This window comes from Siniperca chuatsi, linkage group LG3 (assembly GCF_020085105.1).
Source record: "Siniperca chuatsi isolate FFG_IHB_CAS linkage group LG3, ASM2008510v1, whole genome shotgun sequence".
NCBI classification, from domain to species: domain Eukaryota; kingdom Metazoa; phylum Chordata; class Actinopteri; order Centrarchiformes; family Sinipercidae; genus Siniperca; species Siniperca chuatsi.
In genome coordinates, this window is record NC_058044.1 from 6,035,049 (window position 1) to 6,058,644 (window position 23,596).

The following is a 23,596-nucleotide window of genomic DNA, read 5'->3' on the forward strand; positions in this document are numbered from 1 at the left end:
CCTCCATAGTATTGGGGTGGAGGCAGAGGTTTCTGAGACAAATATCTCAAATTCACAACACATAAAACCAAAATGATCTGCACTGCTAGATAGCAACAGATGAGAAAATATATTTTATTGTGACTTGGGTCGTCTGACCCTTTTTACTTAATTTCTCAAACTTGTAGGGCTTTAAATGTCTTTAACATTGCTGAGATTTTGGAAGTCAATCGTGGTCCAATATGCAACTTACACAAGTGTGATGTAGAAACTTGAACACGAGAATGGACTTTTTTAGTGAAGTAAGAGACATTTTGTGTCCAGCAGTTTAACTTTTGAAATGAAACTTTTTGAATATTTACAGATTGTGATTTTTTTTAATGAAGGAGCAGATGTCATTTTAATCATTTTTAACCAGGTGATTGAACTTTTCTGTGAAATAACACATCAGACACAAATTATTATACAAAGTATTCTATTTTATATGTCTTGAAACATGTCTGGTGGGAAAAATCAATCTCATTTCCATCTGTGTGTGGGAGGTTGCCAATTGCAATCACATTATTTCTACCTAATATCCAGTTTGCAAAGGTAAAAATTAAACCATAATCAAGGTCTTTGTTCAGAGCAAAAGTGAAACCAACAAACAAGATTTGAGTGTGCCAACAACAAAGATGTAATCAATCCTGCTTGGCTAGTCTGCCCTGCTTGGCAAGGTCACTTAACAGTTTTCTTCAGATTAGAATTGCAGATTAACAATGTTTTGTCTTGATCATATTTATGCTAGATCACAGCCCTGATAGAGTCATGTTTGATTAGATACAGTACATGCACTCATGCACTATTAAGTAGTTAAGCTCAGAGTTCTTAAAACACTCTGCATTAAAGTTGTAAACTGCAACTTTGTAATCTGGATAAATGTCCGACAAGTGAGAGAAATGAGAAAATTCAAATATTAGAAAATATAGCGTGAATGAATATTTTCCTAAGAAAGTCCAAGCAGATTCAATGTTTACATTTATGTAAGTGGTTGAGTGACGCCCCCTTTCTTTCTGCAGCCAGTTCCCTTGCCAAGGAGACAGTTTTCCCGTCAAGACAAAACTGAGGATGACTTGCCGTTAAAATGTATCTCCACTCCTCAGTCTCCCACAAAATGTCCAGAGGTTGGTGCTCAGTAATCTCCACATTCAGCAATGTTTAACTCTGTAATGAGATCTAATCTGCATGTCAACTCAAACTGTCTTAAATCAGGTTTCATCATGGTCAAATTGGATTGATAATACAATACTTGGTATCAGTATTTTGATACCTTTAAAGTTGACTGTGTTTTTGACAAAGAATTCATAATTAAAATTCAGACTAATATACATACATGATTTTATCATTAACTGTGTGCTGTATGCCTTTGTGGTCCTGACAAAAATGTATCATTCAATCCAAACTTCATGATATTTAATTCCAAATTTACCATAAAATACATCACAGATTCAAATAGACATCTAATAAAGTCTCACACACGTTGAGCAGCAGTAACATGAATGCTATAATAAGACTCAGAATATGTCTTTGTATCTTTCACACTATGACACTCTGTCAGAAGACTTTTTAATTTGTTTATTTCCATTCGAACTCAGGGAGGTTTGGTCAGCTCAACTCCTCCACCAGTGTCTCCAAAGAAATGGACAGTTAAAAAGAGTTCAGGAGGATTTGACTCTGTAAATGGCAGTCTGGAAATAGTAAAGGTAACAATATTTCATGTTTTATTTCAAATATGTTGTGGGATAAACTCTACTACTAAAATAAGTTTAAGTTAAACAAAAAACTTCCCATATGATTTTGTCAGAGTGCCCAGTAATATGTTACAGCTACTGGAAACACAAAATATTCTCATTAATGTGGTAAATTTTCATTTTGGGGAGAACTATTTTTTATGGAATGAACAAAATAGTTCTGATATTCTCATTGATGTATGTTTTAAAAATGTATGTATGTTTAAATGATTGACACTGTTATTTAAACTGGTAAATAAATGCCATGAAACTCACCCAAAATATATCGCTATATGACAAAATCTATTCAGATGTGGTAAATCCTTAATCACACAATGGAATTATACTCAAAAGAAAAGTCCTTTCATTTGGATTTAGAAAAAGGTGTCAAAAGTAAAACTTTTGTGAAAAGTGGATCAGGGATCATCAAGTGGAATTGCAAAAAATGCCTTAGCAGAAAACTCAGCTAAGGCATGAAAAGAAGTCAAATAAGCCATCAGACTGCCTCCATCATGTAAGATAACTGATACTGTAAAAACATGTTATTTGTACATTCATTTAATAAAACTGGACTGGATTTTCTCAGGTTGTGGCTGAACAATCAGTTAATGATAACTGTAAATCACGTCCTCTTCGACTGCCCCCAAAACCTCCAAAAGAACAGCGTGACGACAAAAACGAAATCATGGTAACTGTTTTACAACTATTAAGGTATTTCGCTAACACAATATCAAGAGAGTACAATTATAGTATTTTTAGCTGCATTGTAAATTGCCTCTCATCTTCTACCAGGATGCCAACTCTTTGTTGGATTGGTGGAAGAAAGTGGCATGTGAGTAAGAAAACCAGCTTGAAAAGATTTATGTTTGATGTTCTTGGTGTGTTTGGTAGCTTATTGTTGCTGAACTACAGTTTTATTGACTTACAGCCTGGACTTCTCTGTGCAAAGACCTCAAACTTAGAGGGGAAAGGGAAACAAAGTAAGTACATTATTACATCTTTTATATTTGTACAGTTGAGGCACAGTGGTGCTTTGAGCTAAATACTAACATCGGAATGCTAACATGAAAAATGGCCATGCTGATGTTTAGCAGGTATAATGTTTACCATGTGCACCATCTTAGTTTAGCATTTTAGCATGCTAACATTGGCCATTGGGAATGTCTTTAGTCTTGCAGGTATTAAGGGATCACCAAAGTGATAACAATTCATCCTGAGGGGAACATGAACATCTGTACTAATTTTCATGGCAATCCATCCAACAGTAGCGGAAAAAACCCCACAAATGTAAACCTCATGGAGACGATAGAGCAAAAGTCAGGGGATCACCAAAGTCAGTAGGATTCATCCTCTGGGAACCATGAATGTTTGTACATAATTTTGTAACCAATCCTTCAAGTAGATGTTGAGTTATTTCACAAGATAAATGAAAACTTTGAGCTGCTGGTGGCGGTAGGGGAAAAGTCAGAGCAACACCAAAATCACTGTGATTCATTCTCTGGGCACCATGTATATTTGTACCAAATGTGGTGGATTGACTGGCCAACGTTGCCATCCCCAGAGCCATGTGTGGCTAAAACCACTTGATCTTCAATAGGAGCCAATTTTCTACTTTGACTGAAAAAACCTTAGACTGATTGGGGTTCATAGGTCAAAATGTCATACCTGAAAAGCCATTTAAAAGCCTCACCACTGTACTGGTTTTGGTGCAGCCTCGTGGATGATGCATCTTGTTAATGACTGGTCCAAAGGATGAGTACAATTTAATCTGGGCTCTGTCTTTAATCAAACGCAGTCTTCTTGTAGACTAGACTGGACAGGTGGTTCCTCCAACTAAAGCTGAATTATAATAATCTGATAAAATGTTCTTACAATACATTCCAGCATCATCAAAGTTAAAGCTGAACAGCTCTATAAAGCTATCCAGCGTTACATCCTCCTGCTGTCTGAACACCGTGACACTCTGAAGAAACACACTGCTGAGCTGCTCAGCATTGCTGACAACTTAGACAAGGTAAAAATACCACATATGATAATGGAAGGTCATGTATATTGCACTCAATCTAATCCTAAGAATGTAAATCAAAACTTAAGACAGGCTCTCCAGTCATAATTTTATTCACACCAATCATGTGACAGTGCTTTCTGGGTTGGTCTGTATTTGGCTGTTACACTCTGTTTCATTTGTTTTGGATGCTTGAAATATATTTATGATTAAAGTCATCATAACTTGCTCTCTAATCAAATATTTTTGAGAAACTATATCAAATAAATTCCCTTTAATCTTAAGGTTTCAAAGGGTACAAAGATTGCTGGCATCACAGGAGGGGCTACAACTGTAGCGGGAGGTGTGGCAGCAGCTGCCGGGGTGATTCTGTCCCCGTTCACACTGGGAGCCTCGCTGGCCCTGACTGCAGTTGGGGTCGGCGTGGCTGCAGCAGGCGGCGTCACCGGTGCGTCAGCAGCCATCGCCAACAAGGTGACCAGACATGAAACAAACTTTACCGATTTATTCATTTTGTCTGTGGTGTGGATGTTTTTTGGAGGGTATGGTTTTCTTGCATTTGACTATTTTTCTTTTCTTTTGTTTATGTTATACTTTTTTGTATTTAATGTAACATAATGTATTCTTCTGCACATGTACAAATGTTGCTGTATGCATGTCAAAGTAAAGCACATTGAGTTTACATGTAATGAAATGTGCTATATAGATCGAATTACCATGCTCAAGGTTTGACAGATGTTCCTCAGCTGACAATACTGAATGTGGTAAACAAAGAGAAATAAAAATAAACATTTGTTGACTAAAGTGTTTCAAAGATGGCTAAAATTGTATGTATTTCAGAAAAATATATCTATAATCTTCCTTCAGAGAAAACACAAAGAATAATGAAACAATAATGTCTAAATGTTGTAATTTTGCTAACAAATGATTTAAGTTAAAGCCGACATTTCTACTTTGGCGCCCCCTAATGGTAGTATTAAAATCATGCTTCGGCAGACAGCGATGCACGGAATGAATGGGCTCAAAGCAACACTGCACCAATTTCCACCAAGATTGTTTCATTTCTCATTAACACAATTTTATGCCGAATAATCACCAGATGTTATAAACATACAAAAAATCTACATAGTAGCTTTAACTTTTTTACTCTTTTATTTTACCATAATGTGCTTAAAGCTGCTGTTTAAAAGATTATGAAATCTGTTCTTCCAGGTGAACGTCAGTCAGGACAAGAAGAAAATTGAAAAGATCTTCCTGGACTATGACAGCCTCATGGAGGATATTCAGCATTGCTTAAAGTTCATCAATGAGGGCATGGAGCAGCTAAAGCAGCATGATCTGTCTGTTCTGAGCGAAGCCAGGATGGATTCGGTGAGAGTAGCCAGGATGGTACAGCTGGCTGCTACAGGAGGAGCAAGTGCCAGGGCCATAGAGTCTAACAGTAAGGCATCTGGGCTGATGCAAGGCTTCGCCCTCGGCATGGATATGTACTTCACCCAAGGAAAGGATGGTCAGAAGCTGAAGAAGGGCCTTGAGTCAAAGTTTGCGAAGAAAATCCGCAAACTAGCAGCGGATCTCAATGAGGCTTTGGATGAGCTTGTGCAAATCAAGGAATTGTTCAGTAAGCATTGTTCAGGGGAGTAAATGGTTTTTAACTTACTAAAACAAAACACAACAAGCATCAGTTATGTATGTATGTTATGTTTGTCAGTCTCCACTTTTATTTCCTTATTTTTCTCCCCAAAACTACAATTTAAGGTATTACAGATCTATACGTCTATACACTGATTAGCCCAAATCCTATGAATTATCCTAACTTGAATGGTTATAAATTTAGTGCCGATGCTTCTCTGCTGATATTTTTTGTATTTTATTCATTTTGTATTCTATTTTACTTAATTTCATTTTTTGAAAGACATACATTATCTACTGTATAACCTCCTGTTATTGCAGCTTCAGACTGGACCTGATCTTGGGGTTTACTTGGAATGAATATAATTTGGGACTTGTGTTAATTTCTTTTAAAATTATTTATATCCTTTTAATTTGTGTTTTAGTGTTTTATGTTGGATTTCCTGTTAAATGTTTGCTTTAAACGCATTATGTAAAGACTTTGAATTGCCTTTGTGTATGAAATGTGCTACACTACTAAACTTGCTTTGCTTAGTTTTACCGCTCAATATTTGGTATTATTTGTTACTTTTTGTGTATTCTTACATAAATATTTAAACTCATCTAAAGTAAATGATAATCCTCTATCACACTAGCCTTAATGATCTAGGCCAGTTGTCACCCTAATGAACCTTAGCCGGGTTCATCAAATTTAACCAACAGCTGCAATGAATTCACAAGAGACTGCAAGTTGCTGATGCAGAAACATATCAACAAATAATATAGGAATACAATATATAGCTATGGTGCAGGGACTGCCCATAAACATGGCAAAGGATGGAAATGTCTGAAAAGTGACAGAGAATAAACAGATGTTTCTTCCTCCTATTAAAGTTAGTTAGTAATGTATTGTCCACAATGTGTAAAATTGTCATTGGCTTCACCACACAGCATTGAGAAACAACATAAGACAATTTCTGAGATAAAGAACATTTCATCAACAACAACATGATTTTAAAATAGCCTATAAACACGGTTGAAAATCATAAATCATTACATAATAAATCTGTTCTGGATGCAAGATTTAAAAAAAAGTAAAAACAGGGTCAATTTAACTGTTTTTGATCATATTTAATTAAAGATATGCTTCTAGGCACCAGGAAGAAAACATAGTACTGATCTAAATGAAAATTATTTTTTAACAAATGAAAAATGATCTTGAAGTATGTATTATGTAATGTTTGTTGTAGTCTGGTACTCCTCATCCGTCGCTTTACATTTGTAAAAGACACGCACAATCTTCCTCAATGTTTACATTTTGCATTTGACCTACATTTGACGCAGGGAGGCACTTGTGTTTAAAGCGCCATATGGATCTACTTTGTCAGCCGTATACACAGTATGCATCTAACCAATCGCAGACACGAATCGAGGGGAGTAATCGCAGCGGTACGCGTGTTTGGGTCAAAGCTACTACTACTACTGCCCAGCTGGAAGGAGCTTTGTTGCTATAGAGACAGAGCGCAACGCGTCATACTCCGAAAACCACGCCCACCAAGGGCTAAATCGCTAGCAACGTGCCTGTAGCTAGCTAAAAGCATTAGATTTCAGCATGGCAAATGGTTATTTTAGCACCCTATGTCTGCCAGAGAGGAAAAGGTATATTGACAAACTCAATATTGTTGGTCTGTCTCAGTGTCCCTTCTCCTTACCTTGCTTTTCTTGGAGAAATGCTCATTTAGGCATTTGCTACTGCATAGCTTTCTGATTTATCCACAGTCCAATATAACACACGTTGCATATTGTCAAAATGCTTTAGCTTAACTTACAGAAATATAGGTAGCCTAAAACTGACATTTGGACATTTGACCAGTGACAAAATGCTTGCTGCACATGTAACTGAGTATCAGGATCCCAGTTTTCCCAATCTTCCTGCTGATGCCTCACGTCTTATTGCCTTTATCCACTTTTGTCTTCTTAAAAGCTCAGTTATTCGGTTCGGCATCTTATAAAAACTTAGTTACGGGTTCTTTACCATGTTGTTAGTGCATCCCACCACACAGCAGCTTTTAAGGAGACAAGGAGGAGAGCAGAGCGATGAATTGTTTTCCCCTTCGGTCCCGCCCACACCCGCGCTGTTGAAAACAAACGCCCACGCGGAGTGACACCGCGGAGGAATGCAGTCGGTGGTGCTTCGGCTCTTTATAACCTAGTGTCGCGCTCTCCGCCCGTACTTTGTCCCCATATCAGAAAAACTAATTATCTACGCTCGGTGGAAGCTCTCCCGCGCTAAAATGGCAGTTTAAAGGCGTGCGGCGGCTATCCTCGCAGCGGCAACAACCCGGCAGTGCAACGGCTAAGTGCACTGGCTATTTCTGGCAAAATGGCGTAAGTAGTTTTTTTATCTACATTTTCAATGACCTGTCTGTCTTATGTCAACTCCACCGCCTAGTGTTGATAAAGTTAACTGACTTGTTGAGTACGGTTAAGCGCACTTGATATTATGCTTTACTACAGAAGACTATTGATAAAGTTATAAGCACCAATATATATAGCTGGATTTCCTGGTTTGGAGTTGGTGGTAGTATCAAATTACAGACTGTCTGTTGAAGTAACGTTAGTCTCAGCTGGCGCGACAGCTTGTGTTGTTGCCGTTTTGTGTTGCATTAACGAGGCATGTTAACGATTGTCCCTCTTAACAGGGAAAACCTCTCAAGCCCTTCATATAAAGTTCTTATGTATTTCAGAGCGACAACAAGGCTGTTGAGTATTTTTCAACATTTGTAGTGTTTTGTGTGTATTGAACACTGACAACGTGGCGTGTCCAAAATGGCGCGCACTGTCCTTTTCAGCCCCTGGCACAGATGGCTCTGTTGTGAAAATGGCGGTTGCCCTCCCACATCTCCGCGGTGACTCGCTGAGGAGGGCGGAGTTACCGGCCAAAGCATGACCAAATTAGGAAATATTATCCCCCGGTGGAGGGCGGAGTGTTTCACATCAACACGGCTTTGACGTTAGATGGAACGGATTAGCCAAAATTAGCCTCCCCTCCCCCATGTGAGAGACGTTAACAGAGAAAGTACAGTTGTATGAGATTTGTTATAGTGAGGAAATGTGTACTTTCAGGAAGTGCAGACACTTATTTATCTATTTTATTTATTTATATAGATATATATACACACACATATATATATATATATATATATATATATATATATATATATATATATATATATATATATATATAATCATAGAACTTCAATAAATTTGTTTGGTCCTTACACTCTTTCCTGCTGTAAAGATTTGTTGATTCATTAGCTTAGTGACAACTCTCAATGTTTCTACCCGTATCTAACCTATTAAATCAACACTCAAACTGTGTATGTTCCTCATTTTCTCCCCATGACATGGCTTGCATCTCTGTCTCCTTCACCCAGGTCTCTCTCGGCAACCACCCTCAGCTTTGCTGCCGTCGACAGCAGTATCGAACCCCTCGACTTGTTAACGTCACCAGACTCGTCTTTGTTTTTATTCACCCATTCACGGCTACCACTGACAAGCTGCAGCCATGACACTCTCCCAGCTGGCTTTGGAGGACGTGGAGGCCCTGTACTTAGGTTAGTGTTGTGATGACAAACGTTCCCAAAGCACTACTACAAACATTACTGAATACAGAGCACTCAGTATGGATAACAAGAGGCAACATATGGCAAATTGCAATGCTTAGCTTCCTTAACTTGTACTTAACACCAAGAATAAAAATATCAGTTTCAAAACAAAAAGGTAGCACGTTGTGGCATTAACCTACAGATCATATGAACCCTTTAATGTGTCTGATTATTAAGGCTGATTATTTTAGTGTGGCATCAGATAGCTGGGATATAAATTGGAACACATTATTTTCTATGTTTTAAAGTATTTAGTGCAGAAATTAAGATACTTAATGAGGAAGTTCTTGTTCACAGGGCCCTCGTTTCTGATGGCTGACCCCATGGGGCCCCTTCTGGACCAAGATGAAGAAGAAGCTCTTTCTCCGTCCTCCTCTCTAGAGGGGAAGGCGCCAGCTTCGCCCCCCCTCTCTTTCTCCTCCTATGCGTCTTCCCTGTCTCCCTACCAGACCTTGTCATCCTCCCCGCTCTCTTCTGCATCCCCGCCTCCTTCTCCTCCTCCGACCCAACCCTCCTCGTTCCTGGGAACCAAGGCCGGTGCGAACTCGCTCTCGCTCCACTGGCTGGTTGCCAGCGACCTGCTCGACACCCAAGTTGGAGCAGACGATTGCAAAGGTGAAAGTGGATTGAAATTCTCATGTATTATATATTTAAGCAACATTAATCTAAAAAAATGTCTCCAAAAGGAACAAAAGATTGGAATCACAGTTGAGTTGGACGGAGGAAGGAAAATCATTAACAAAAATGTTGCTGATGTAAAAAGTAAAATTTACAGGTTATGGTAGAAGCACATTGTTTGTGTCAATGAGTTCTCGTGTGTGTGTGTGGGGGGGGTTAAATGTTTCCACCACTGTTCTTGAAGGTGATATTGGGAATGTTAATTGCTTTCAGGCAAGCTGTAAATATTTTACATAGGTGGCTTTGTGTTAGTAAAGCACTTAAGGTTGCCCTGCAGGCAGTGTGTTCTACATGTTATAATTAGATTGTACTAAGTCAGTCACGCTTTTTTTTTTTTTAAGACAGTGCTACATTATGATATTAGTGAATATTGGACGTAGTTAAAATGGGCAAAAAGTCTTGCAAGACACTACGTTCTGAGACAAAAGTAAAGGGATGAATGAGTAATTGGTAGGTGTGATGGGCAATGAAGAACATTTATTGGTTAGCAGGTGTGGCTCCAAAATGTGTAGTTGAGACTGGCTCAAACTGGTTTTGTTAAGTGTGTTATTTCATAATGACATGCGTCCCTTTTTGTTGTGATATCTTCAGTCAGTTGTGTGAATCATTGTGGCTAAGCAGAAGTGCAAGCGTCCTGTTTATATGCGTCACAAAATCATAACAATACAGGGTGGAAGTTGAAAAGAGGTAATCATTGACTAAATTAGTATCAAGACACTGAATATGACGTGAAATAAATTCCAGCGGTTTTGTTTTGCTATTGTATTGAAAACCCAGTTACCAAAGAGGACCATCAAAATGCCTGAAGTGATTTATGTTGTCATTTATCTTTGTCATCATCGTTTCATAAATATTAATTAATAAATCCTGTGTCAGCAGATGATGCTTTTGCGGGTATGGACTGGATGTCAGAAAAAATCGACCTGAGTGAATTTGACCTGGATTCCCTCATTGGCTCCTGCTCATCTGATGAGTCTCCCAACTCCCCCGAGGATCTCCTGGCCTCCCTTGACTCCCACATGGATCTGGATCTAGATTCATTTGACACAACCATCCCCACCCCACACGACACCCTGGAGCTGGGTCTGTCACTGCCCAGCATCCCCGCTCTCCCTCTGGAGCTCCCTCTCCCTGGAGCAGCCGAAGCCAAGAAGACAGAGGTGGCTTTTGATCAGGAGGTTATGAAGTCTGAACCTCCCTCCCTGGCTCCCTCTCCATCTCCCCCCTCCCCAGCCTACACATTGGAGCTGGGGAGTGAAGTGGATGTCCTGGATGCAGAGAAAATGGCCACATCCCTTACAGCCACCATCATTCCAGATCCCAGTGGAAGCATTCAGACCACCAGCCCCATTGTGCTCTCTCTTCCCACCGCTGGCCACATTGTGGTGGTGCTCACCAACGAAGATGAGCCCTCCCTTGTATCGCTCCCTGACCAGTCCATTACAATCTCTCCTCCTTCAAGCGACTGCGACAGTGACTCTGGCATCGAGTCCGTTCCTGACTCACCTGCTCGCCTCCCCTCTCATTCTCCCACAGTTGGTTCCTCTAGGACCAAACCCTACTCTAAACCAGAGCCCTCCGCCATTTCCTCCCCCTCTGCCAAGACCTCCAGGGTCAAATCGGTGTCTGGTGCTCCAAAGGTGGTGGAGAAGAAACTGAAGAAGATGGAGCAGAACAAGACGGCAGCCACTCGCTACAGACAGAAGAAGAGGGTCGAGCAGGAGCTGCTTAGCACAGAGCTAGAACAGCTGGAAGTGAGGAACCATGAGTTGACTGAGAAGGCAGAGTCCATCAGCCGAGAGATTCAGTACCTCAAGGACCTGATGGAGGAAGTTCGTAAGCACCGCCGCGGAAAGACCAGCTCAGTGGCTTAGTAACCAGATTGTGTGTGTGTGAGGCACAGTCTGCTGTTGCAGAGTAGTAATGGCGTTGTTTCTGCTCCATTACTCACATGCCATGACAAAATCCACTTTACTATTAGAAGTATGTTTTAAGAGATGGAAGGAAGAATAGCATGTGAGGGTGGATGTATGAAACTCGCCACTGAACAGAAAAGAGGGAATGGCTTGATGAAAAAGGGAAAGCCTCTGGAAGTTGATAAAGATGAGATTATTAGTGTAGACAGGGGGCTGGGAGGTAGTCAGGTGAAGCATCTGTACATGCTTGTCTCTCAGTCCCCTGTTAGATCCCCATAATGTACTCCCTGTCTTACTACCAGTACTTGTACAAACAGGCAGGTCAGGGTGTATATTTATTTTTGTAGACTAGGCATGCAAAACATGAGTCACCATAGGATCCGGTTGTGTAGACTTGTAACCCTTTGACAAGATATTCCCTCACACTCCCAGCATCAGTCAATACCCAGACCCCAGCTCCGCTTCAATACAATAACTCCTTGTCAGTAAAGTGAGATACCACTTATACCTTGTTGTTACCCACTCCTTTTAACCTAGTGTCACTCTTTGACCTTCCTCTTAACAGCTTCAAGTCCAGAAAGGGGCCTCAACCTATTAATGAATTCTTGATGTTACACTGTCAACAAGTTTTTTTTTTTTTTTTTTTTTCTCTCTCCCTTCTTTTGTGTATATAGTTTTCTCTTCCTTTGCTTGCCGATTGTGGCTTTTGTTATTTAATGCTGGATAAAACTTGATAATTTCTCGAGTAGCTCAGTCTCTTAGTGCAGCTGTTTGGCATGTAAAATGCTTTTCATTTCTTTTTCTAATAAATATCTATCAGTTCTCAAGCAACTTGTGTGATGTGTTTTATTGATAGCAGAAAACAATGATTAAAGTGATTTTTTATTTTTTTTTCTGCACTAACTAAACTTAATTATTTGTACACTAGAAAACACTTAAGGGCTGCAACTTGTGATTCCTTTCATGTATTCTTTATCTTACCAATTTATTTCTTGAATTAATGTCAGAAAATGGAGAATGCTTCACGATTTCCCAGAACCCATGGTGATGTCTTTTTAATTTGTTTTATTCGAAATGGAACCAAATGTTTTGCCAGATAACTGGCTGAAATGATAAAGTGATTTCCGTAGTTAATTGACTTTTGTTTGAGCTTTGTGGAAGTTTCTAACAAAGGATAAAGCAATTAATCATTTAAAAGGTGTAATCTATAAACCAAAAGGGTAGAGTGATGACCAAAATTTTGAATGTGTATTTGGAAATAGCTATCCTGCATAGTTTGACAAAAGATTGCAAAGTGGGTTTTTTTAATGCTAATTTGTTTAATATATATTGTGAAACAGGCAAATATTCTCAAATAGAAGAAACAATAGATATGTGTTGAAATTAAAGATGTCAGTCATATATGTACATTTGTAATAAAAGGAATTATTTATCTGGCTTTTAAGACAGGAAAGAATGAACTGTATGGAGGCAACTTGGGGAAGTCTTGCTATACTGGTTCCACTGCTCAGCAGTTGTACCGTACTAGTATTTACATGCACCATGCATGAGTCATACAGTTCCTGTCTCCAAGCTTTGTTTGGTGTCAAAGTGACCAAACAATTAAATAAAGCTGGTTCACTGGTGCCAGGAAAAAAGGCGTGAACACTGAGAATTACATGTACAAGAATAACCAAAGCATACCTGGTAGTTGCAAAATACTTAAAATTCTGCAGCAAGACAAGGCAGCAGCCATCAATATATACAAATTTTGACGATTAATGTTTATTCATGAAGGCCAACGTTTAATAATAAATAAGATACATTATTTATTATTAAATGTCAGTCTTAAGCAGGGGTAAAAATTCACACAAAATCACAGTGTTTGTGTTTGTGTGTGTACAATTTCCCCTGACTTAACCTGGCAAACAAGTTCAAACTGGTCAACCTACAGCTGCAAAAAGCTAAAGTGAAGTCCCATGTCACTGAATGGATCCAAAACTACAGCAGGAAATGAGAGACACGGAGGAAGAAAGCGAGAATCATCTAGGCAAATGTTTTATGGGAAGGGCCTTGTAATCCTGAAACCAGACTACACTCACCAGTCTCACACATTTCGCAGGTGGGTGTCCGAGAGAGGGGGGGTGCAGGAAATACAACATGGGGGTTGAGCCACAGATGTCTCTGTAAAGTCCAGAGCTTGAATGTCACAGATGTGTGGTCACATTTTTAGAGACATTTTGGACATTAAAACAGTTGAGTGAGGGCAACCTACATAAATGGTTCCAAAGGTATGCCTCCTGGGATGGAAAATAAGTCAGTGTAGTATCTCTGAAAGTGATACTAACGTGTGTGTGGTTCACAGTCAGCTCAATGTGCTGACTACTGTCAAGCAGCTGTGTAAATTTAGCCTTGGCAGTAAAACCCCTTAAGCACATACACAGACACACACACACACACACTCCTCCCTGACAGATTCCACAGTAGTGAGGCCTTGCCCTCCTGAGAAGACACAGATAAGAAGAGCAACCCAGCTGTAGGCAGAGAGGTAAAGATAATAAAGGCTGCATTGTTATGACTTTAATATGGAGGCTACAAATGAGTCGATCAGAAGATTAACAGTTGCATCTGAAGTAATTGCTGATGATTAATTGCATGTAAATGCTCTCTAATCTCTGTTTTCTTTAATCACTGATTCAAGTTGTGTGAAACTTAAAAAGAAAAAGTAGGTCTTGGTCACATTTGTTTTCATCCACTAATTAAAAATTATATTATGTCATTTTAATGAAGTAGTACAATTTTCTAGTGCCATTAGATAAAGTATTAAAAACACACAGTACATTATCATTTCACGTATTCATACTGTAAATGAACCATGTTGTTTTTCCTCATCGGTTATTTTATTTTTTAGATACTTGAGTTTCTAGTAAAAATGATCCTCTGTTCTTCAGAAAGCTGATTGATAGAAAGAAAGAAAAAATTCAACCACATGGGCAGATCATGATGGGTGTGGAGGCTCCAAGCAAAGCAGCACGGACTATTCTTGTCTTGTCACATTCCTCTGCGGTTCGCAGTAATCAGGATCACGGCAGTTTCATGAAGTTTTTTTATTCACAGCACAGTGACGGTGCGTCATTTTGTTGTTTCCTCTTGCAATTTGACAAAGACGGCATCAGACCAGAATCTGTGCACGTTTGTGTGCAGTCATGTGTCTGAGTTCGTGAGATTTTCATGACTTTTTTTTTCATAACTAAAGCCTTGTTTTACATACGACACACAACAGGCTGCTTTGTAGTCGGGAAATTTCAAAGAAGAGACTTCTATAATTGGAAAGGCCAGAGGGAGTGATACATGAATCGCTGAATTAACACTCTTGACTCACTGTGATGCTTGGATTTTGTTTTGCACACATATTTCTAAAAGGGCAAAACAGTTCGTTATGAATTGAGCCCTGAAAAGCTCAGAAAGGTGGGAAGATGTGCTATTGTTGCAAAGCCAAAGACCATAAAAGTGTATTATTAAACATTGATTCATAGCATCTATGGGTAGCAGTATTATTTGATACAAAATGTAAATCCTAGTAATAGTCTTTGACCTTTAAAATGAATAGGTCGACATTGGGAAGTACACTTATTAGCTTTTATGTTGGGAGTTAGATCACAGGATTGATACCACTCTCATTTCTGTAGGATACATTTTTCAGTGAAAATCTGCTAGCATTAGTGTCATACTAATGCTAGCAGATTTTCACTGAGAAATACATCCCATGACTGGTTTAAAAGCAGTAGTTTAAATAGATTTTCACCTGGATTTGGATCTGCCCAAACACCAAAAGGCTGTTCTGTTGTCCTGCAGCAAGAGGATACAGTTCACTGAAGTTTACAGTAAATAACGTCCTCTCTAGTGGTGCAGACATTTCAGAATATGCTTACTAAGAGAAAGTGAAGAGGACTAATGAAGCAGCTTAGATGAGTGATAAAACTTATTTGAGAATAAAACAACAAATACACTTGCCTTTAACTTAGCACTTGTCGATGTCCTTGCACCTGGATGAGAACTGGTTGTACTGCTATAGCCAATTTCACATTTTAGCCAATAACTCCTGAATCGTTTCTTCCCTTAGAAAGGGCTCAAGACCAACACATGAAACATGTGAATTAAAAAAAAAAATAATTTTTTAGCCACCTTTGCTGTGTGGCTCTCTAGGGATGGCAATGTCAGGTTTTGTATTGGTTTATTGACTACATTCTAATATGGTGAACATGGTAAACGCTATACTTGCTAAACATCAGTTGGCTAGTATTGTCATTGTGAACATGTTAGCATGCTGATGTTAGCATTTAGCTCAAAGCACGTTGTGTGTAGTACAGCCTCACAGAGCTGCTAGCATGGCTGTAGATTAGTCTTGTTTCACACTATAGTTCATAGTTGGACTAAATTATTTTGTGCTGTTGTTCCCTGATCGAAATTGCATAACATAGGCAGAGGTTTTATCTGCTTAGAGCTAAAAGAACTACACTTTACAGATACTGTATATTGGTATGGTCATGCTCCTTAGCTCCTTTGTTTTTTCTATAACGTTGACTCATACCTCATACTTACTCATACTCTCCCAAGAACATCGTTTGTCTGGCGTTTGGTGGGTTTTAGACTCTTACGATGATCTAATTGATGACTCAGAGGCTTTCCCACTCATGACTTCAGTAAAATTCTGTAGGAAACTTTGCATTCATGTATTTCTTTCCCAACAAATGAGCAGATTTGAATGAACATTGTCATGAAACTCTGAAAATATCAGAATCGCTATTGGTATTGACTACCAATAACCATATCGGCTATGACCATAACCAAACCATGGTGGGCCCCAAACTGTTTTAAGGTATAACTGAATTTATTCCTGTGGGGATATTGGGTAACAAGAAAAAGTAATGGAAATGGGAAGGAAAACGAAGGGATATAGAAACTGTGTATCAGAAAGCTCCATCATACTCTGTATATGCTGTCTGTGATGGAGAACAGGTGAAGGCCACGTCAGCAGGCTTGAACACATGACACTTTACTACAGCTCCTGACATTTGTCAACATGACCCAGTAGAGCCAGAAAAACTCATTAACTATGTGTGGCTAAGGCATTAAACAGACACTAAACAAGGTAAATGTACAAGTTTTGCAATAAGTTAGTTACAGTCAAACAGAGAAAGGAAATAAAGGAAATACATTTTTTAACCCTTACATGACCCCAGGAGCAATATGTGGAGCAATGAGCATGTGGCTTTGTTTTTTTGTCGGTTTCATTCATATCAAATAATCCTAATTCCTCCTACAGTCAGTGTTTGTGGGTTAGTTTGTCATTCTTTAGATATCTGGGCTTGTTTATGGCACAATAGTTACATCACATCCTGTGTCAGTAAATGTTTCCTATAGACCTCTGTCCTGCACCAGTAAACTCTAGTAAAACAAGAAACTGTGAGGCAGTTTCATGTTCAGTTTCAGCTTTTCATGCAACTGTGTTTTTGTTTTTGTAATCTGTAAAAAGTACTTTTACTTTAGCTGCTTCTAAAATCCTATTTCTTAGATAAATATAAACTCTGGAAGCATTGCAGCAGAATTCATTGATAAACTTGCCTCTGATAAACTCTTGAAAGCCACTTATAATTTTCTGAATCCTTTTACAGTCTAACATGAACAGGGATGTAACCAGATTGCCTTCAACTATGCAACTCTAATACCATTTTTTTCTTAAAGGTTTTCCTGTTGAGCGGTTAGCTTGTTGATCTTAAGCAGATTTTTACACCAGAAACATGAGAAAGATATTTTGGTATTTCTGCAATCCACTCCTGAATTTCATCCGGTGCGACCCCCTGCCCACTCTAGCTGAGTGAATCATCGTGCTGGTCTTCAGCTGATATGGTCTGCAGAGGATCTCTGAGCAGCTGAGCTCATTATTAAGGTCATGGGCTGCAGATTAGAAGACAGATTTACTCCTAGGAAGTGGGACTACACATTTCTGCACTGTAGCTCACTGTCTTTCATGTGAGACTACATGCAAACCAGAGGAATTAACATTAATTTTGACAGTTATTGGAAATGATGTAATATACTAAAAAAAAAAGAGACACCATATCCCCACATATATTTTATAGTAAATGTCAATGAATTGTCAGTTTCTTTAAGAATGCATCATTAAATAAAATGACCATACATCACATCATTTCCTTACACACAGTGTGTACGGTAACTATACAGAAAATATATGGCTGACCCACACTTTCTGCAATATATGAGGAGGGGCAATAAAGGGTGTAATCTGCTATATGTTTGAAATACATAGTATGTGACAAATCCCACTCTATAATATTGACGATTGAGGGTAGATTTACTGTATGTTTAGGTTAAGTGTAGGTCAGGAGGTGTGATGGTTATGGATGGTTAAGTATAAGATTAGAAGCTGTGGAATGCATTTTGTCAATGAAGTAGTATTCAGTAGAAGTAGTACTCACAAGTATAAAAGTACAAAGTGTGTGTGTGCATGCGTATGTGTGTAATGCGTCATGTCAGGTCGTAGTAACTGAGAAATGGGCGGAGGCAGAGGAGAAGCATGTTTATAAATGGCCCTGAGGGCAAACGTCTCTCATGTGTGGATTACTCACTGGTAGAATAAAAAGGTTCGGAAACAAATTAAACATCATCTCTGCAATAAAACCTTCTGACTTATAACTATTTTCCCAACACATATAGCATCTACACCAATTTATCTGTTTCAACAGACTGTGAATTCCTCTTAACTGTGGCTTGTTCTCAAAAGTATACTCACTTCCCTTTTCTGCAGAATGTCAACAGAAAAAAACCCCAAAGAGTGCATACAGCTCAAGGGTGCTCTCTGGTGTCGCTTCTTCAAACTGCAAGCAAAGATTTTATGTTCCATAGCAGATGACTGACAAAAGATTAGAGAAAATACTCATTTAAAACAGTATGGAAACAATATAGAGACAGTTGAGACATTTTGGTTCCCAGGAGTACATTTTTACTCCTGATTATCATGGAGAGAACACATTACAAATATTGTGGATAAGTGTAAAAAAGTTATAAATGTGATGAGATGCCTTGTCGGGTTGGACTGGGGAGACGATATTGAAATAAATATATATATCTATCTATATAGATAGATAGATAGATAGATAGATAGATAGATAGATAGATAGATAGATAGATAGATAGATAGATAGATAGATAGATAGATAGATAGATAGATAGAGGAAAGGCAGAAGAAAATAGAACAGCGATATTCGTCTGACGACAGCTTGGTCAGCCTGTGGCAGTGGTGTATATATATAACTCAGACGTTTAAGGATCCACATCACAAACTGTACTTGGAGGATTAGATGTGGTCCAGGCCTGGGCTGTTAGACTATATATAGGAGCAGTAGGAACTTCACCTTTGTGTGCCCTACAAGTTGAGACAGGAGATGTGCCACTGTTACATTGAAAACAGCTCTTAGTCAACTACTGGATGAATTTGAGAGGTCATGGTCACCCAACTAAAAAAGTGCTACAGGCCTGCTGGGAAAGGGAACACCAAAATCAAATTTTGGACAGGAGATGCAGCATCAAGAGACTTGGGAGTACATGAAAAGGAGTTTTGAACTGATAATTAATCCCTGTGTGGTAACTAGAAACTACATTGGTAGATTTGGAATAACTTCAAATTAAGGCAAGAAATGAAAGTGCAGATTTAGTGAGTGAGCGATAAAGTTAAAGAATATAAGTATAAGGACTATGTGCAGCTTTTTGCCGATGGATCAAAAAAATCCACTAACAGATAATACTGTTTCTGCAGTTGCAGCTTGCAGCCACAGAGTTGAAATATGCAAACAGACGTGTTGAGTTGTAAGCCATATTGATGGTTTTAGAAAGTGTTGAACAAATCAAAACAAAATTTTTGTCTGTAGTGACTCAGTCACTGCTCTGTCCAGTCTTAAGTCAGGTGCATCCAGTAATTGCCAGGATTAACTATTCGAAATAATGGCAATAGATTCAAGAGTAATAAAACAAGGCACTGAGGTCACGTTCATTTGGATTCCTGCTCATATAGGCATTCTGGGTAACAAGAGAGTGAACAAACTAGCCAAACAAGCTGTTGAAACATCTGTGTTAAAAAATCAGAGGGAAAGGTCATTGTATGGAAGAAAATCAATAAAAAAATGGCACTGGCACCAGAAGATAAGGGGCAGACATTTATATGCAATTTAAAATAGAGTGGGTGTTGTGAGAAATATGGAAGAACATAGAAAAGAGGAGGTAATAATGAATATATTAAGAATAGGACACAGTAATCTGAACATTTTCAGGTACCAGAAACTAACTTGTAGAAAATATATCAGAGAGAAAGGACATAATGGAAGAAATGAAAAGATCAGGGCTAACAGGAGCAGGATTAATGAGCATACTACAATATGGTGGAAGTGGAGAGAGCAGAAGATGTTTGGTCCCGTTGTTTTTTGTAATGCAGTTTGGTCAGCTTCCTAAAGAGGGTCTGATGGGAACGTCACACTGTAGGAGATGTCAGCTGCCGTTAAACCGCAAAGAAGAAGAATGAGGACGACAATAAATATAAATATAAAGAAGAAGAAGAAGAGCTTGGCTATGAAAGATCTGTCCTGGGAACAAATCAACAAAATACTTGAGGCAGAAGGGAAATTGGAGGTCTTGGGAGAAAGAACCTAATGATTATTCTTCAATGGAACGCAAGGAGTTTAATAGCAAATGGTCAGGAATTTAAAGGATTTGGTTAAGGTCTCAGAAATAACCCAGAAATAATATGTATTCAAGAAACATGGCTTAAGCCAGCATTAGATTTTGTAATTAAAGGATACAATAGTATACGCAGAGATAGAGTGAAGGGAAATGGAGGAGGCTGTATAGTATTTGTGAAACAAGAAATGCATTACAGAGTACTGAAGAAAGGAAAAGATTGGGAACTGATAGTAATTGAAGTTTGGACAAAAGATGATACTATTAAAATAGTACATTTATACAATCCTTGCAAAAAGCTTTCACTAGAAGTACTGGAGGAATTAGCTGTAAATCTAGAAGGAAAAGTTATTTGTTGTGGAGATTTGAATGCTCATAGTACATTATGGGGGAGCTATAATGATGGAAATGGTGAGGTGATTGAGGAGCTAATGGAAATCAGAAATCATATATACCTCAATGATGGAAATGGTGCCAGAATTGATGTTAGAAAGGGTACCGAATCAGCCATAGATCTTACTTTAGTGTCAGAAACAGTGGCAGGTATTTGCACGTAGGAAACTGTAAGAGAAACAACAGTAGGAAGTGACCACTATCCCATATTAACTGAAGTAGGGCTGAGTGCAGAAGAATATGGTATTGGAGGAGTAGATCGATGGGTTTTCGGCAAATTTAAGAAGATTAGTGATAAAGAAATGCAAAAAGTTGATGTTAATCAAGGTGTTGATGAACTAAATATTTCTGATTGTGAAGCCATTCTAGGGGCAGCAAAGCCAATGATTCAAAGGAAAGGAGGTACGCATAAAAAGAAAATCGTACCATGGTGGACAAAGGAATGTGAAAATGTAATAAAATCTCGAAATAAAGCTTTTAAAATGTAAAAAAAAAAACTCACAATTTTCAGAATCTTATTGAATATAAAAGCTTGCAAGCTAAGGTAATGAAAACAATTAAAAAGGCAAAGAAAGAGTTTTGGAGGAAGTTCTGTAACTCGGTAGGAAGAGAAACAGAAATTGCTAAAATATGGGGAATGATAAAAAGAATGAATGGGATTAAAAGATGGATACCCAGTTTTAGTGGAACATGGAACTACAGCTGTGACAGACGAGGAGCAGAGATGTTGGCACAAACCTTTGTTAAAATTCACAGCTCTAATAATAATAGTGAAGAGGGACAAAAAGGAAGGGAAACTACAATAGCTGAGACAAAAGGCAGAACTGAATCATGCTCTCAGGAAAACCAAGATGACAACACCGGGGAAAGATCAGATATGTTACACTATGAACAATCATCTTAGTGAATCATCTAAGGACATTTTACTGGAACTATATAATGAGGTTTGGGAGAAGGGAACATTACCACAAGCCTGAGAAGAAGCTGTTGTAGTTCTGATACGCAAGCCCAGAAAAGATTGCACAAACCCAGGGAATTATAGGCCTATTGCCTTAACCTCCAATGTATGTAAAATAATGGAGAGAATGATAAATGTAAGATTGACGTATTATATAGAAAGCAAAGGCTGTGTATCAAAATATATCAAAGTGGATTCAGAAGAGGTAGAAATAGTATGGACCCTGATTTATGTTTAGAACATGAAATAAAGAAAGCGCAGATTAATAGGGAAAGCATGGTGGCCTTCTTTTTTGACATATAGAAGGCTTATGATATCATGTGGAAGGAGAGATTATTTAACAAGTAAATTAGGCGTTAAAGGCCTGATGTATAGGTGGATCAAAGACTTTTATATGGAAGATCGATTCAAGTAAAAATAGGGAAGTGTTATTCAGGGAATCTTTTCAGGCTATTGTCAAAATAGAAGAGTATTCATTTAAGTGGGGATTTAAATTCCCAGTAGACAAAACAAAGCTCATGTTCTTTACATGAAAAAGAAATGACAGTAATTTAAATTATATAATCAAGAATTGGAGAGAGTGAAACAATTTATATTTCTAGGGTTGTGGGCAGTACATATTCAGAACTGACAAGTGTAAAAAAGTATTAAATGTAATGAGATGTCTGGCGGGAAGTGAATGGGGGGCAGAGAGCTCAGCATTGAAAACCATCTACATAGGATTAATAAGATCAGTATTAGATTATGGGTGTGTAGAGTTTGGATCTGCAGCAAGTACATCTCTCGGAAAGTTAGACAACATTCAATATCAGGCTTTAAGACTATGTTCAGGTGCCGTCCGAACAACCCCAACATCAGCATTACAAGTGGAGATGGGAGAACTGCCACTGGAATTGAGGAGAATACAGCTATCTTTAAACTGCTGGGTTCATTTAAAAGGACATAATGAAAATCATCCAACGCTAGATGCATTAAAACCCTGTTGGGAGGAGAGGAGAGAAACAAAACGTTTTGGATGGACAATTGAGCAGAAAGCAAACGAACTTGGAATAACTGAAATAAACATTAGTCCAACAGTCCCACTCCCACTAACCCATCCTTGGATACTCCCTGACCCGACTGTAGATCTCACATTGCTTGGCAAAAAGAACAAGGAAAAGGAGCTTATTTTACATCCACAGATAATACAGACCTATATAGAAAGTATCTACTACAGCTATGGTAAAATTTATACTGATGCTTCAAGGAACACAGCTAACAAAATTGGTATTTCATTCATGGTTCCAGATTTCAACATTAAAATTGGCAAACGAATCAGTGATGGGGTATCGGTGTGTACTGGGGAGATGCTGGCGATTTTGCAATGGGTTGAAGATGTGAGATCTTTGAAAGCAGTAATATGCTCTGATTCCAGCTCGTCATTAATCAGCTTGAAGCACAGCCATTCAGACAGCAGACCAGATGTCTTAATAGAGATACAGTAAACACAATTCAAATGATGGGGCTAAATATGACATTTGTATGGATACCAGCACGTATAGCAATCAAAGGAAATGAAATAGCTGACAAGTATGCAAAGCAAGCCACAAAAACGAATCACATTGATATTACAGTATCCCTTAGTAAAACGGAAATGAAAACCACAGTTAAGGATAAGTTGAAAGAAAGGTCGCAAAAGCAGTGGGAAGAAGAGAGAACAGGAAGGTGGTTAGATAACATTCAAAGAAAAGTAGGTGTGATGAGGAAAACGGGGAGAACCAGGAAAGAGGACACAATGATATCTAGGCTACGTTTTGGTCACACAGGATTAAACAGTACATTATGTAAAATAGGAAAACATAATACGGGAAGATGTACATTCTGTGATCAAGAAGAAACTTTAGAACATG

The 23,596-nt window shown here is 38.5% G+C and overlaps 2 protein-coding genes across 3 annotated transcripts; both read left to right on the plus strand.

Moving 5' to 3' along the window:
• The first annotated feature begins 36 nt into the window (after positions 1-36).
• Positions 37-6,405, plus strand: LOC122871619 (apolipoprotein L3-like). The gene is made up of 8 exons (XM_044186968.1): positions 37-1,142; positions 1,614-1,721; positions 2,335-2,436; positions 2,541-2,580; positions 2,677-2,728; positions 3,633-3,762; positions 4,039-4,227; positions 4,966-6,405. Exons 3-8 carry the CDS (start codon positions 2,434-2,436, stop codon positions 5,395-5,397), a joined length of 846 nt encoding a protein of 281 aa, XP_044042903.1. The 5' UTR covers positions 37-1,142; positions 1,614-1,721; positions 2,335-2,433; the 3' UTR covers positions 5,398-6,405.
• Positions 6,406-7,519: 1,114 nt separating this feature from the next.
• atf4a (activating transcription factor 4a) lies at positions 7,520-12,453 on the plus strand. Of its 2 annotated transcripts, XM_044187002.1 has the most exons (5): positions 7,583-7,752; positions 8,217-8,421; positions 8,802-8,981; positions 9,330-9,647; positions 10,590-12,453. In XM_044187002.1, the coding sequence occupies exons 3-5, from the start codon at positions 8,933-8,935 to the stop codon at positions 11,582-11,584; spliced, it is 1,362 nt and encodes a 453-aa protein (XP_044042937.1). In that variant the 5' UTR covers positions 7,583-7,752; positions 8,217-8,421; positions 8,802-8,932; the 3' UTR covers positions 11,585-12,453. The 2 variants fall into 2 exon arrangements, with proteins under 2 accessions (XP_044042928.1, XP_044042937.1); XM_044186993.1 differs by lacking the exon at positions 8,217-8,421 and having other exon boundaries at positions 7,520-7,752.
• The last annotated feature ends 11,143 nt before the right edge of the window (positions 12,454-23,596 follow it).

Bases quoted from the DNA above. Each gene is read 5' to 3' on its own strand.
- LOC122871619 (XM_044186968.1), top strand. The intron at 2,581-2,676 runs GTGAGTAAGAAA...ATTGACTTACAG, and splicing joins TTGGTGGAAGAAAGTGGCAT to CCTGGACTTCTCTGTGCAAA. The intron at 4,228-4,965 runs GTGACCAGACAT...CTGTTCTTCCAG, and splicing joins CAGCAGCCATCGCCAACAAG to GTGAACGTCAGTCAGGACAA.
- atf4a (XM_044186993.1), top strand. From the start codon at position 8,933: ATGACACTCTCCCAGCTGGCTTTGGAGGACGTGGAGGCCCTGTACTTA. The intron at 8,982-9,329 runs GTTAGTGTTGTG...TCTTGTTCACAG, and splicing joins CGTGGAGGCCCTGTACTTAG to GGCCCTCGTTTCTGATGGCT. The intron at 9,648-10,589 runs GTGAAAGTGGAT...CTGTGTCAGCAG, and splicing joins TGGAGCAGACGATTGCAAAG to ATGATGCTTTTGCGGGTATG.